The 15,828-nt window shown below is 45.0% G+C and overlaps 1 protein-coding gene across 1 annotated transcript; it reads left to right on the top strand.

Annotated features, from left to right (window-relative positions):
* The first annotated feature begins 1,756 nt into the window (after nucleotides 1-1,756).
* bor (ATPase family AAA domain containing bor) lies at nucleotides 1,757-4,591 on the top strand. The gene is made up of 4 exons (XM_065237105.1): nucleotides 1,757-2,160; nucleotides 2,274-3,573; nucleotides 3,640-3,838; nucleotides 3,910-4,591. The coding sequence occupies exons 1-4, from the start codon at nucleotides 1,950-1,952 to the stop codon at nucleotides 3,979-3,981; spliced, it is 1,782 nt and encodes a 593-aa protein (XP_065093177.1). The 5' UTR covers nucleotides 1,757-1,949; the 3' UTR covers nucleotides 3,982-4,591.
* The last annotated feature ends 11,237 nt before the right edge of the window (nucleotides 4,592-15,828 follow it).

Genomic DNA, 15,828 nt, shown 5'->3' with positions numbered 1-15,828 from the left:
AACACACCACACCCATTAGAACAGTAGGGAAATTTTCAGGTTGCCAAAATTTGCACCGGCTAGAGCGGGAATCGAACCCTCACTTCGTGGTACTCACAATACGCCTAAATGATGGGTGACGCCACACGACCCCAAAAGCCCACTTTAAAAAAGCAACATGTTTAAAAAATCTGGGAAAATCTGGAACATATTTAAAAAATCTGGAAATATACGTGGTCTGGCAAGACGACTAAAAATCTGGAAAATCCAGATAAATCTGGAATACTGGCAACGCTGGTCGTTAGTCATTAGCGACCATGAAACGGACACGAGGTTGGAGATGTTGAATGAAAATAACGAAATGGACGTGACAACCCCGACGACCGACGAGAGTAGCAGAGAGCATGCAACGGGAAACGACGTTCAGAAGCAGCAGCAGCGATCACGATTCGGGTTCAATGAACATGAGGAACAAATTCGGGAAAAAAAAAGAAGTTGAAAGAAGGATCGCTTTGTCGCCGCTTCGATCGCCACCCAGGAAAATCCTATAATAAAATGCATTTTTATATCTTTTTTGTATTTTGAGTATCAAAATTGGTATTCCATGTTACTCGGCTCCGCTAAGTTATTTTTATAACATTTGAGCCTGCCAAATGAACGTAATAAAAAAAACCATGGTCCTTGTGCCAGTGTAGTAGCATCAACAATCAATACGAAACTAACGATTTTAAATTGGCTCACCACTTTAGTAGCCTATTGGTCCCAAGCAAACGATTAACGTACCCTATTATAGTTGAAATTCTATTACTACACTATGTTTGTTTTGATTCGCTATGAAAGTTTGACAGATTACATCAGGGGTGTGTGGATTCATGCAGAACATGCAGGGGTGAGTGAAATAGCTTGGGACTGCTTGGGACCGTTGTTCTGGTACTGAGTGAGCCAAAAATAATAATGATTTTCTTCGGGACCCAGTGGTCTTAGAGTTACCTCTATGGTAGCATGTAGTAGTTTCCATATAACACCAGCAAAAAAATACTTACTCTTAAGTATATTGTACCCAAAATTAAGTTTAATTTACGTAAATTTGAGACTATGCAATTTACTCTAAATTATCTTATTGGGCTGAACTATATCATTGGGTCGAATCTCTTGTTCCTCTTTTGACAACAATAACATGGGTGGGACGTGCTGTCAAATCAGCCAACTGATCATTCTTGTATTAAATTGGTTCCAAACGTAAACAAACCCCGTAGGTTTCTTATGGCTTGTTTACGTTTGGAACCAGTTATGCGAGGTAGGCGACGATTGTTCGTATTTGCTACCTTCCCCCTTCATGAAACGAAAATCAATTATTTTAGTCATGTGTTTTACTTATACATTTTTGCCAAAAGATCAGCCTTATACATTCCATAAGACAAACCACATAGGTCCTATAAGAATGCGTAAAAGGTATGTGTGACCGCTTATACATTTCATTTGACACATGAGCTTCATTAACTTTTTGCTAGGCATCTGCTTATTAGTTGACTTATACATTTTATGAATAATCAGCAATAGAAATTTGCCAAAAAGTATAAGGAGATTTCTATCCGTGTTGAACAATAACGGGTGCGTGAGAGGTTCAACTGAAAATTAAGTAAAAAGAACTCAAATTTAGGGTGATATTTTTTCTTCGTGTTGACCCGCTAGCGTGCACGGGCACTTTGAAAGTGATCTAGTTCATGATTCATTCTTCTCAAAACAGTAAACAAAAATGTCAATTTTGACATCTTCCCGAGTGCAACATCGTGTTCCTCGTGCGCTTTATACTGTCGCGTAATCGAGCTCTAATCGGAACGTTCTTCCGCGGGTGCATTGTTATTTCATCATCCCGTAATTCCGTACTTTTCCTAGACGATTCGATCGGTTGCGGCAGCATTCAGTGCAGTTATACGTCTTGTTCGGGAGGAAGCAGCAATTGATTGAAAATGTCGTGGTTATTCGGGTACAAGAGCCAAGTACCGCAGGCGCCGCCACCGGGAGGCGAAGGTGGTGCCCCGCAGGATCCTAGCTCGGCAGGCCAAGCTGCTGGCGATGTGAATCTTTCCAAGGCAGAAAGAAAGGCTATGGAAGCATACCGGTTCGATTCGTCGGCTCTGGAGCGTGCTGCGGAAGCTGCCCGAACGCTGGAACGATCGAGTAAGTTACTAAGGCTGTTGCGTAATGTTTTCAGATTGGAAGGATTAGGGCTTGTGGCTGGGATTACTATAGTGTGAAATTTACGGAAATTGTCTTGTTTTGTGAATTTTCAGAACATGCTCGTGAAGCACTGGAGTTGTCGAAGTTACAAGAAGCAACTAGACAGCAGGAATTCATGACCAAGGCCAAGGAATATGAGGCACACATCGAAGCTTCCAAGGTGGAACACAAACGCGTAGATCATGAGGAGCGACGTAAGACACTGGCCGAAGAAACGAAGCACCAGCAGCAGCGAGCACAGTATCAGGATCAATTGGCTAGGAAACGATACGAAGAACAATTGGCCCAGCAACAACGGGTCCAGGATGAAAATCTCCGAAAGCAGGAGGAAAGTGTTGCAAAGCAGGAAGCGATGCGTAGGCAAACTATTGAACACGAAATGCAACTAAGGGAGAAGAATAAGATGAAGCTACTGGAGGCGGAATTGAGAGCTAAGGCAAAAGTTGATCGTGAGAATCGTGATTTGACTTTGGAACAGATTCGTCTCAAAGCGGAAGAGAATCGCATCACTGTCATGGAAGGAATCAAAACAGCTGGTTCCGTGCTAGGACAAGGTGCGACCGCTTTGCTTACGGATTGGAATAAGGTGGTCACAACTGTCGGAGGGTTGTCGCTACTCGCTCTTGGAGTATATTCTGCCAAAGGTGCAACGGGTGTCACTGCTCGTTTCGTGGAGGCAAGAATTGGTAAGCCTTCGTTGGTGAATGAAACATCCCGGTTCTCACTCTTGGAGGCCGTTCGTCATCCAATTAAGACATTTAACCGCTTTAAGACTAAGCCAACAGATGCTCTGCAAGGTGTCGTTCTTCAACCGAAGCTGGAAGAACGTCTGAGAGATATCGCCATTGCAACCAAGAATACGAAAACTAACAATGGACTTTTCCGCAACATCCTTTTCCATGGCCCGCCCGGAACGGGAAAGACCATGTTTGCCAAGAAGCTTGCTACCCATTCGGGTATGGATTATGCCATCATGACCGGTGGTGACGTGGGTCCAATGGGACGCGATGCCGTCACAGCCATTCACAAAGTGTTCGATTGGGCTAACACAAGTCGTCGTGGGCTGTTGCTCTTTATCGACGAAGCGGATGCCTTCTTGAGGAAACGATCATCCGAGCAGATTTCCGAGGAACTGCGGTCGGCTTTGAATGCTTTCCTCTACAGGACTGGTGAGCAGAATCCACGTTTCATGCTGGTCCTCGCGTCGAATACACCGGAACAATTCGATTATGCCATCAACGATCGTTTGGACGAGATGGTTGAATTCGTTTTGCCCGGAATTGAGGAACGCGAGCGTTTGATTCGGTTGTATTTTGACAAATTTGTGCTGCAACCGGCTTCCGAAGGAAAGAAGTAAGTGCTTGAATTGGAGAGTATCGCTCACAGCTGATTAATCGCTTGATAATTATTGCCTTTCAGACGTTTTAAGGTGGAGCAATGGGACTACAGTGCCGTGTGTAGTCAAATGGCTGAATTGTGCAAAGGAATGTCCGGTCGTGAGATTTCAAAACTGGGCGTCTCATGGCAGGCTGCATGTTACGCCTCGGAACAAGGTGTACTCACCGAAAAGATGGTTCTGGACCGATGTGAAGCAGCCGTCAGACAGCATAGGCAGAAGGTAAGTTTTGAAGGAACACTGCTATTCTAATCGGAAAGCAACATAACGATGTTTTTTTTTATCACTTTCAGATGGCGTGGTTATCGGAGCACGAAAAACTAGATCACAAATCCGTTACTGGTGGAAAGGGTTTTATAATGTAACGATAAGGTAAATCACAGGTTCTTTTTCTCGGTAGAGTTTAATTATCGGAATACTAGCTCCAGTAGTTCTTAGAGATTGTTTTTCAATTCAATGAGCTGGTCTCATTTTCCTCGGAAGTTGCCAAAAGTCACTCTTCTCATAGCTGAGATTGTTGTTGTATTCAGCTTCGGAAGTGTGATTTTATGCACTCCCCCAAAAAAAAAGGAACAGCCGACCAGTTCTATTGGAACGAGTTATGTATATTATTCAAAGTAAACAGAGACATTGAAGCAAGAACCAGCGCTTTCAAGGTGAGACCGTTCATCTCAGGGAAATTTATATTAAACTTCTTCGAACGGTCATGGCCAAACCTTGCGAGAATTATGATCGCAGACGAAATGAAACTTTTAAATGCATTTAGGCTACTCACGTGCATTGTCCCAACTGGAATGTGTTCAACGACGGCAGTTAACGCTTGCTTCTGCTCAATATTATCATTTTGTAACAGTTTTGAGCAATTTAGAAACTAATTTTCGTTTCATGTGGGATAACTTTTTGCTAGAAAAATCTTGTTCTATAGTTGCGGAGATGTGATTGAGTTGAAGATCCAAAAAGTTATATAAATTAAAGACGTATGACGTTAAGAAGTAATACATTTTGTTTTCTGTTGAGAAAAGTTGAGAAATCCCATTTAATAATTGTATTATTAGGTCGACGCACCTAATAATCACCCTGGGCATTGTCATAACCTTGAGGATTGCCTAACTGCAACGAAGTCTCAGGGCTTGTATGTATCTTTACATTTTGAAAGATGCACACTAAAGAGCCTAAATTTATAAAGAGGCGACATGTCAAAATTGGAACAATCGACTGTCTGTCAAAGTCATATGAAAAGTCATTCCAATCGAGCAGAAGACCTGTCAAATGGATAAGATGTCGTCTCTTTATAAATTCAGGCTCTTTAATGCACACTAGTGATGCCAGTTGTGATGAAGCGGACCAAAAGTTTGTTGGAATTTAATTGCTAGCCAAAATAAAATAATTGTGTAGTTTAGAATTATGATTTTAACTATGAATTGTTTTTTTTTTCTTAATAATTAAGTCTAATGCATTATCTTTTATTTATTTGGTTCAAAACTTTTGGAATGCTACATCATACAGGTACTACCTTTGAATTTGGCTTGATCGAGTGGCGATTTTGTTTTCTTTAGATCAAGACGATGAAGTTTTGAAGAAGACAACGATATTAACTATCTCCACGCTGGATCAACATATATCCATGATAGAGGGATAGAACATCATTTTATTTTCATAAAAACAACCATCATAACAGATTATCAGTAAAGCCCTTTAGTATGGGATCCTGGAGAAGAAGACAATTGGAAAACCAGCGCAAGGCACGATGCAGAAAGAAGCGACGGATTATTGGCAAGTGGTGGCTAATAACTGAAGCGAGTTTAAAACAGCCACGACAAGATTGTGCACTGAAATGGTGAAATCAAAATACGAAGACTCGGAAGATACTCTCAGTGATTCAAGTAGCGATGTTTAACTGATCATCCCGGATTTCAAAGGCTTCTCGACGACGAGGATGATGCTTTCCCAGGATTCGTCTAAGCAGGAATAATATACTATCGCTCTACTGTCAAACTCTGTGATGGTAAAATCAACTAACAACTTCCTTTTTTTTTTTTTTTTTTTTTTTTTTTTTTTCTTTATTTATTTAGGAGATTTTCAGCCGTAGGCTGGTTCATCTCCGAGAGACCCTGAAGTGGACTCCCCGAGTAACGTGGTTTAGATTTTTTCGGTGAACCCTGAGGGGGTTCTCCTGGGTATAGATGTGCTTAGGGTGTTCCCTTGGTACATAGTGGGTTTTACAGAGTTTGTTAACGTTTGTGTTTTGTGGTTGTTCAGCGTGATTGGCGGTTCATAAAAGGGATGGTCGTTGTGAAGGGTAATCAGATAATCGTTGTGTGGTATCCAGTCTAGAGTCAATCGGGTCCGTGTTCGGTGCGTTGTTATTTTGTATAGGGGGTCGGTGATTAAATTTTATCGAACAATCCAGCATCTTTAAGAAAGGTTATTAGAGCAGCTTCCGTGGATGGGTCGTTAGACAGGGCATTGCGTATGTTGTCCGGGATTCCGTTGTGGACCCGGATGTTCTGGAAGCAGGGACAGTTAACGATCAGGTGTTCGACAGTCATTATAGTGTTGCAGGTGTCGCAATACTTCTGAAAAGATGTAGCGCTGCCCATATTATGGGTTACTCGGGTGTGTCCAGTTTGGAGCCGAGATAGGATCTGTTGTTCCCGTCGACTCGTAGTGTCCTTCCATTTGAATATGTCGTCCTTTATTTTTCTTAAGAAAGGTCCCCTTTTTGTAACCCACTCTTGGTACCAGGCGTCTCGAAGGGTCGTTTTCACCCATGTTTTTATATCTGAACTGGGAACAGATGTGGTAGTCATCCGGCCGGTGCGCCCAGTGGCGGCGAGATGGTCTGCTTCGCAGTTACCGCCTATACCACAATGGCCAGGTACCCAGACAAATGAGGTGTTCGGTGGTGCGGTCTTTTGTATGCCTTGGATCCAGGGATGTTTTGATGTTGTTGAATTCAAGGCACATAAAACGCTGGCAGAATCTGTTAGAACGCAAATGGGTTTATCGGAGGGCGTAGTGATGGCTAAATAGATGGCCGCGGCCTCCGCCGAGAAGACGGAGCATTGATCGGGAAGTCGAAAGAATAAACTGTTGAACGTATCTGCTACTCCGTATCCTACTTTTCCCGCAGCCTTGGAGCCGTCCGTGAAGCGGTGTTGAAACTTGGCATACTTAGTTCTGAGTAACTCCGCTAGGTGGCTGTGCATAGCGTGAGAGTTGTTCCCTGCCTTAAAGTGCAGGGAAATCGAAAGGTCAACATGTAGGGTTGGTTCTGTCCATCCTCTGGCTCCGATCCTGGACACGGATGGGAGTTCCTGATGGACCAGGCTTCCTAGGGCTCTATTCCCCTCTCTGAGGAGAAAGACCTCGTGGTTCCCAGTGGTCTTTTCTAGGTAACTGGATGTTCTGCAGCTCAGCGTTTCGGCGATTTGATATTGGAACGGCAGTACACCAAGTTCAACGCATGCCGATTCAGCGGGTGTAGAGGGCAGAAGACCTGCGACGATCCGGATGGCCTTGTTGTAGGTTGGGGCTAGATGCGTGGTTAGAGAGTCTTTGGAGAGGCAGGTTAGTTCAATCCCATAAAATAGTCTACTGTTTACGGTGGCCTTGGCTACCTTTAGTAGGATCTCTCTGTTGCTGCTGTGGTGTGGTTTTGAGAGTGTTCGCAGGAGGTTTAGTCGCGTACGGCAATTGGCTTTAGTGTCAGTAAAGTGTGCGTTGAACCTCAGCTCTCGGTCCAGGCGCACTCCGAGAACCTGAATGGTCTTTTTGTTGGGTATCGGAATGTTGTTCGCTAAGATGTTCGTTGGTATCGGCCGATGGCGGGAGCGGCATAGATGGGAAACCATGCTCTTTTCTGGGGACAGTACGAAGCCGGCCTTGGAGGCCCATCTTGAGATGGCTGATACAGCAGCTTGCAATTTTCTTCGCAATGCTTTGAGGGTGCGTCCGATAGCTAGCAGAACGATGTCGTCTGCATACACAAAGATGAATATTCCTTTTGGCAGGTCACTAAAGACACCATTCATTGCAACCAAGAAGATGGTGACCGCAATGACGGAGCCCTGTGGGACTCCAGTCTCTTCCGCTCGGGGTGAGGAGCGGTGGTTTCCAATCAGAACCTGAAAAGTTCTACAACAAAGGAAGTTTTTTACGAAGTGAAGGATATGGCCACTTAGACCCCAGTCAACCAATTGTTTTATGACCTGAGGGGTCCATGCGCGGTTATATGCCTTGGCTAGATCCAAGGCCGCTATGTCGATGTGGAGTTCCTCCTCCATCGCTTCCTGAAGTACGTCTCCCAGGCCGGTAAAGTACGTTCCGGTCCCGTGGCCGGGTCTGAACGCATGCTGTCGGTGATCGAGATGGTTGTTGTCCTCAAGGAACCGTATTAGTCGGCGATTGACCATCCGTTCCATGACTTTGCTGGTACAGCACGTCAGTGAAATCGGACGGAAATTTCCCGGTGTTGAAGCAGCTTGTCCCTGCTTTGGTATGGGGACTACTAGGCTGTGAGACCATTCTTTAGGCAGGGTGTTGTCCGACCAAATTTTGTTTATTAGATTTAGCAGTTCGATTTTGGTGTTGGGTGGGAGGTGTTGCAGCATGGGATATCCGATGTCGTCTGGACCAGCAGATTTACTTTTGCTACGGGATAATGCTAGATTAAGTTCTTCGAACCGAAAGGGAGCGTTTATATTTGTTGGCATTGGGTCCTCCGGGATGGCAATGTCACGAATACTCTGTGTGGACGCATGGTTTTTTTGTATGAACGCCGTGTCGTAACGATTAATGGCCGAAAGTGAAGCGAAGTATTCTGCTAATTCGTTGGCGATGGTTTGTGGGTCTCGTGTGAGCCCACTTGGGAGACGAAGGGCCATCCCTCTGGCCTTTCTCTTTCCTTTGAGGGCGTTGACTCGACTCCACAGCTCTGACACCGCTTGGTTGGGGTTGATCCCCTCCAAAAATTCTTCCCAGCTACTTTTCTTAGCATCCCTGATGATTTGCCGGCATTCATTTCGCTTGGAGCGGTAGAGCTCGGTAGCTCGTTCCTTGTCTGGGTGATTCATGGGTAGGCGTTTGGCTGCACGAAGAGCTTTTCTTCTCGCTTTAATGGCAGACTTTGCTTCTGGACACCACCAGTGTAAGGGTTTCCGGCCGTGGTTTGAACTGGTCTTTGGAATGGAGATTTTTGCGGCCTCAGAAATGATCTCCATGAGTTCTTCAATGCTTGCCACTGGATGGTCGATGTGTGCCTGAGTCACGGTATCGTTGAAGAGTTCCCAGTTAGCTTGATCGTAGAGCCACCTGGGACACCTTGAGGTCTCTGGAGGTTCTCCCCCTAACAAGATGATGATAGGATAGTGGTCACTCCCTGCTGGATCATCCAGAGTTTTCCAGAGGAGGCGCCCGGTAATGGCTGGGCTGGCTGCAGAGATGTCGATCGCTGTTTCGCACTGGCCACGGACGAAGGTGTTCGATCCGTCGTTGAGGGTCACTAAGTCGAGGGACTCGATGAGTTCCGCTATGGTAGCACCACGGAGGTTTGCTTTAGAGCTCCCCCAAGATGGGTGGTGCCCATTGATATCGCCGAGGAGTATAAGAGGGCCATCAATTGGGGCCAAAACTCGTTGAAGTTTGTGTAGAAGGTCCGGAATTTTCCCGTTTGGTAGGTATAGGTTGATGACTGAGACCGGGAATGGGGATTCCAATTTGGCTCCTACGATTGGGAGGTCGGTATTAAGGTCGATAGGGATGAACGGAATGCCATCAGCAATTCCGAGGGCAACCGAGTGATAAATATTGCTTTGACTGCAATTGTTGATCCACCGGTATTTGCCTGCAAGTGTGCGGTCTAGCTGCATTATGTTGACTCTGTGGGTCTCCTGGAGAGCCAGAATCCTGGGTGAGATATTATGAACCAGAACTTCTAAGTCCCCAAGATTGTTAAAAAATCCGTTCATGTTCCATTGGATCGCTAAAGTAGTGCTGCGGGGTCTACCAGGGCCGATAGGACTAGTGGACAGTGAGGGCAGTTGCGCTTGTCCGGTGTGGAGCCGGCAGCATTGGAGCATGTCGAGGTTGGAGAGCTAGAGATGGACTCCAGCAATTCATCAACGGTAGACGTTGTCAGGATTGTTTCCGCTTCCGGTAGAGTTGTCTGGGTCACCGAAAGGAATGGATATCTGGATAACGGATCGACGGTCATAGGTCGTTCTTCACCAGTAGTGACCCGCGACGTTTGTCCGGGTCCAATGACTGACTTGGCATGGAATCGATTGGGTTCAGATGTGTGGATGTTTATCAGTGTTGAGGGCAGAATGGTGGACCCCAGCAGAGCTCCACTAACAGAAGCAGCCAGAACTGGCCCCGCTGCTGGCAAAGTCGTCTGAGCCATCGATACGAAGGACGGACTAGATGAGGAACCAGCGATCGGAAGGGGACTCCCTCCAATCCGGGTTCGCCATTTATCGTACTCGCGGGCATTTGATAGTGCTTGTTTGGGAATATCTCTCATGTTACTTAATTCATGCAGCGGTGTTTCAAATGTTCGGGGTGTATTTATGTCACTCAGCCTGCCGACTTGAGCCTTTTCGGATTCCACGTGGGGGAGAGTGAAGTTATCACGCGACCCACTGGTCCTTTCTCCTTCCATGCTATTCTCATCTTCCTTGGGATCATCGTTTATGCTTCGTTGGGGAATGTGATGTTATCACTCGACCCATTATTTCCACAATTTTTGACGTTGTGCAGCTTGTCCTTCTTGAATCCCTCGTCGTCCTTATTCATTACGGTTGCCTTTGGTCCCACGCTGTCCCAAGGGGGATAGGAGTGTCCTCCTTTTTCCGTCCCTCTTCCGGCGGTCACAGGGTGACGAGGGTTGTCCGTCGATTCCGGTGGGATAATGACTTCCGCATCGAGGGGGCCTCGACTGCTCCGTGACACGGCCGAGATGATGAAATTCCGGTGCTCGTCGGAGTTTGCCAACGAGTGTCGGGGGGTGTCTGCCAGTTCCGGTTGGTCCATAGCGTCCGCACTGACAGGGCCCCGACTACCCGAGGCCTTATCCGGTGTTTTCAATGTCGTTGTAATGTTTGTGGTGATTGAGATAGATGCAGTCCGCTTTGTTTCCTGATTGTTTCTAGCCTCAGTAGAGGGTGGTGTAGATGTAAAGTGCATGTTGATTGTTATGGGAATTCTTTTCCGGTTGATCAGGTAAGACGGACTGGGTTGTGGGGGTCTAGTCTTCCATTGGAGTTGAGTTGTCCTCGGTGGACATCACCTCGTCTTCCGAGGAGATAAGCTCGTTGTCGACAACCTTTTCTACAGATGGCGAAGGGTCGAGTTCAATTTCAGTATCAGAGATGTATGCCAGTGTTTTTGACCGTTTTGAGTCTACTTCGTCGCTTGTCTGTTTATTTTGCTTCTTCTTCGTTCCAGAGGGTTTTTCGTGTGGTGTATGTTGGGATTTTTGTTGTTGTTGCTCCTGTTTGGTGTTCTCTTTTGGGACAGATGGTGTCGGGAGTTTTGAGTGCGAGCTGGTATTTGTGATGAGCTTTTTATACTGCTGATTAACAAGGCGAAGATTGGCAACCTCCTTATCTTTTTGGGATACGGTGGTCTCGAGAGACTTGACTCTGGCTACTAAGTCTTCGATGGTCCCGTGTTTCTGTATGATGTTCAACCGACTTTCCGGTTTCAGGGCTGATTCTAGGGCTTGAATACGTTCGTCTTTACGTCGTACTTCGGTTTGCAAGTTCACGATCATCTGTCGGAGTTCATCAATATCCGTTTTGCTAGTGGTTGAAGAACTTTGGTTCTTTGCCTCCAATTCTGCAATCTTGCGATCCTTTTCCTCCATTTGGCTGAGGAGAAGGTCAAATTTAGCTGAGAGGTCAGCGAAATCGGAATCTTTACTCCTGTTGGTGACTCCAGCAAAGGATTTCTCTCCGGTGGCCACCTCGAAAATCCTTTTGGCCGCTGGGTATGGGATTCCCTTGTCAACACGGATACGTTGTATTGCGTCTTCCGTCTTATACACCGGGCAGTTCCGACTAGCTATGGAATGATCATTCGTGTTACACCTGGGACAGAACGAGATGGCAGAACAGCTTTCTCCCTGAACAGTAATGTGTTTTTTTGCGCATTGGCCACATGTCTTATCTGCTTGCTGACATCGTTTGCTTGTGTGCCCGAAAGCGAAGCATTGGAAACAGAGCATCGGTCCTGGGTAATAGGGCCGGGTTCTGCACCTTAGATACCCAACGTCAACGTGTTCTGGAATGCGGGTTCCATCGATTGTCAGAATAACAGTAGCTGTATTCTCTCTTTCGGTCCCGGTTCTTGCTTTCCTAGTAATCCGGCGAATTTGTGTGACTTTCTGATCCTTGAGATACGACAGAATGTCGGTATCGGTTACCTTTGCTATGCTTGGGCAATTGATTACGCAACGGGTGGTATTGAGACTGGCATGCTTGGTGATCCTGATCTTGGTTCCATCGGAGAGCTGATCCATGGCGAGGAGGCGTTCCATTTGGTTCTGCGAACGGACTTTGAGTGCGTATGTTTTACCTCTAGATTCAGGGAAAGCACCATCAATTTTTCCTTTTATCCACTTCTCGATAGACGAGCGAATCAAGAAAGGATGCTCCGGTAGTTTTCCGGATTCGGTATCGGATTCCATCCTTAACACCACAATTTCACCGTGCAAACCTAGTGGGTCCATGTAGGCCGGCAGTGTCGCACCCGTATATGATCCATAGATTGTGTTACTTGCCCCTTCTCCGGAGTCTGGGAGGGGGGGAAAGTCCCACGCCAGCGACATGGCTGGGGGGAATCGGTGACGGAAGTTGTTTGTCAGAACCGCTTTTTCGATGAAACTCTAGAGAAAATTAAGCTAAAATCGAGAGAAACACTTGCTCGAAAAATTTTTGTCTTCCACTCGCGCCACACAGAGAATATAACTCGCAACCAATTAATTAAATGTAATCAACCGTCACTTCAAATCACGACACAATCTTCTTGTGATTATATAAGAACTTGCATGCAAGATCTCTACATCACCTGATATGGGTCAATTGATAGCAATGGCTGTCGCCACTTTTGCGACTCTATACGCTTGTCCGATAATAATGGTTCACTATTTATTTCAATTTTACTCGCCGGTATGGTTTTATCGGGGTAAACCCCCACTGTGACACGACTTCCTGTCAATTTATCAAACTATTCGCACTCACTGAAGGAATAAACAATCTGTTAATAACTCGCAATCTCGCGAAAAAGCAACGGTGTAAAAAGCAACTTGACTGATCGTGGCGTATACGAACTGTCATCCTGGAACAACTTCCTTTACATTCACGCTCATTTTCAACTTCTATTCAATTTTAATTCTGCTGTAATCTAACGGAACTATCTACCTACACTCTTGTAAAGACCATACTCTAGCTAATAAATTATCACACTAAAGCTCCATGTTAGATAGCATTTCAATTAGTACATTATACTGTCATTATGATTGCAACTAATTCATTTAGACATATTCAATTGACCTGCATTGGGTTATTATTTTGCATGCAATGATATGGGAAAAGGGGGACTCACGACTCGGCATGGAGAGTATATAGGAGCCGTTCTAGGAGTTGTGTGGGGCATGTGGTTCATTTTAGACATTATAGTTTGACGTGATCACCATGATTCACTCACGTTCTGGAATGTGGCCTTGAGACTTGAAATTTGGCCTTCATAAGACCCCCTTCTGTCTCGCAAAATCAAAATTAAAATCAGGTCGGCACACCTATCCTACCTATTGAGGGCCTCCCTTAGCTCAGTCGGTAAAGGTGCCGCTATAAAGCAATACCATGCTGGATACGGCTGGGTTCGCTTCCCGGTCGGGTCTAGGAATTTTCCGGGTTGAAAAATTTCTCGACTTCCATGGGCATAGAGTATATGAAAGTGGCCAATCATTGAGCAACTACCGCCGGAAAATGAGGAAAATTGACGATAATTTTACTCAGTCTAGGAGTAGTAATATGTAATGAGATATGTAATGAGATAATCCAACCCTTTACTTTTCTAATATTCGGGATTTTTTTCTTGGAAAATCCTGTGAAAACATAAGACAAATTTACTCATCGCTGAATTCCTTGACTTTTTTTTGCGATTTATGAGTAAACTGAACTCAAATGTCGGTTGATCTCATTGGCCGTGTACGTTTCACTCGAGTGGACCTGGCAAGCATTTTGTCGTAGAATATGTAAGAAAGGAGGGACTCCGGATGTATGTAAATCTTATATATAGAGGTACCATAGATGTTTTGACCGCACTGCCCTTGGTTAATAATTAACGGAACTAAGTGTATGCGTAATTTTCGATAGATGTCACCATTAAGAACAGCAGTGACATCTGAAGGAAAATTAACGTAGAAGCATGGCAACATGATAACACATTTGGCAACATTTGACCATTTAGACCAGACTCTCCTTGCCCTTAGTTTTTGAAAATTGGTGTATTCGGTGTTTTTCAATAAATCATAGCACAAACCCGTTTCTTCTAATCGAAATGACTTTTGAGGTAAAACTGTAGCGGCTTGGAAGCTGCTAACTCTAGTAAAGAGCTGTGGAAAAAACTTAAACATTTGAACACATTTGAATGTTGCCAGAAACTCTAATAGCAGTGTGAAGTTTCATAATACTAGTGATGAAGTTAATGCCTTTTTTGGTGAAAATTTTACGATAGATCCTGAATTACCGACGATACCACCACTGAATCCTGAAGGTTTCCGTTTTTCTCCTTGCACTGATTTGGAAATTTTGTCTGCAATTTTATCAATTTCACCCAACGCGATTGGTATGGATGGTGTTCCTTTAAAGTTCATCAAATTGATTTTACCCTTCGTAATAAAGGGTGATACGGTCAAAATTTGGTCAATATCAACTTGACGTATTTCTTTCAATTTTGCATTTAAAAAACCTGAACACCCCTCATTTTGAAGGTGTGTGTGTGTAGAATGTTGCTCCTATTTTGATTTTGGAATTCACTCTTCAGTTGTCAAAATGCCGTCCAAGCAAGAAGAGCAGCGTATCAAAATTTTGCTCGCGCATCGCGAAAATCCGAGCTACTCGCACGCAAAGTTGGCAAAATCGCTAAAAGTTGTCCAATCAACCGTTACAAATGTAATTAAAGTGTTTGGGGAACGTTTGTCGACAGCCAGGAAGTCTGGATCGGGGGGAAATCGAAAACCGGAAGCCGCTGAGACGACAAAGAGAGTTGCCGGTAGTTTCAAGCGAAACCCTAACCTCTCTCTCCGAGATGCCGCAAATAAGCTGGGTGTATCGTCTACAACCGTGCATCGAGCCAAAAAACGAGCCGGACTATCGACTTACAAGAAGGTAGTGACTCCAAATCGCGATGATAAACAAAATACGACGGCCAAAGCGCGATCCCGGAGGCTGTACACGACGATGCTGACGAAGTTTGACTGCGTGGTAATGGACGACGAAACCTACGTCAAAGCCGACTACAAGCAGCTTTCGGGACGGGAGTTTTATACGGCAAAAGGAAGGGGAAAGGTAGCAGATGTTTTCAAGCACATGAAACTGTCAAAGTTCGCAAAGAAATATCTGGTTTGGCAAGCCATCTGTACCTGTGGCTTGAAAAGCAGCATTTTCATAGCTTCCGGGACTGTCAACCAAGAAATTTACGTGAAAGAGTGTTTGAATAAACGTCTGCTGCCTTTCCTGAAGAAACACGGTTGTTCCGTACTGTTTTGGCTGGATTTGGCATCTTGCCATTACGGTAAAAAGGCCATGGAGTGGTACGCCGCCAACAACGTGCAGGTGGTTCCCAAGGACAAGAACCCTCCCAACACGCCAGAGCTCCGCCCAATTGAGAAATACTGGGGTATTGTCAAGCGGAACCTAAAGAAGACCAAAAAACTGCTAAGGGCGAGCAGCAGTTCAAGGCAAACTGGCTTTCTGCGGCGAAGAAGGTGGACAAGGTGGCTGTACAAAATCTGATGGCAGGGGTCAAGCGTAAGGCCCGGCAATTCGGATTTGGAAAAGCGGAAGCCTAACTGAATATTTTTCCTGAATTTTATACTAATTGAACTTGAAAAAGAAATTTAATTTGATTTTTTAAATAAACGATTTCACCGATTTACACGCGTTTTCCCTTGACCAAATTTTGACCGTATCACCCTTTAACTCCGA

Source organism: Ochlerotatus camptorhynchus, unplaced genomic scaffold (genome assembly GCF_037179485.1).
Source record: "Ochlerotatus camptorhynchus isolate MF236.1 unplaced genomic scaffold, CSIRO-AGI_Acam_v1.1 ptg000592l, whole genome shotgun sequence".
Classification (NCBI taxonomy): Eukaryota; Metazoa; Arthropoda; class Insecta; order Diptera; family Culicidae; genus Ochlerotatus; species Ochlerotatus camptorhynchus.
This window is presented reverse-complemented; position numbering and strand designations above follow the sequence as displayed.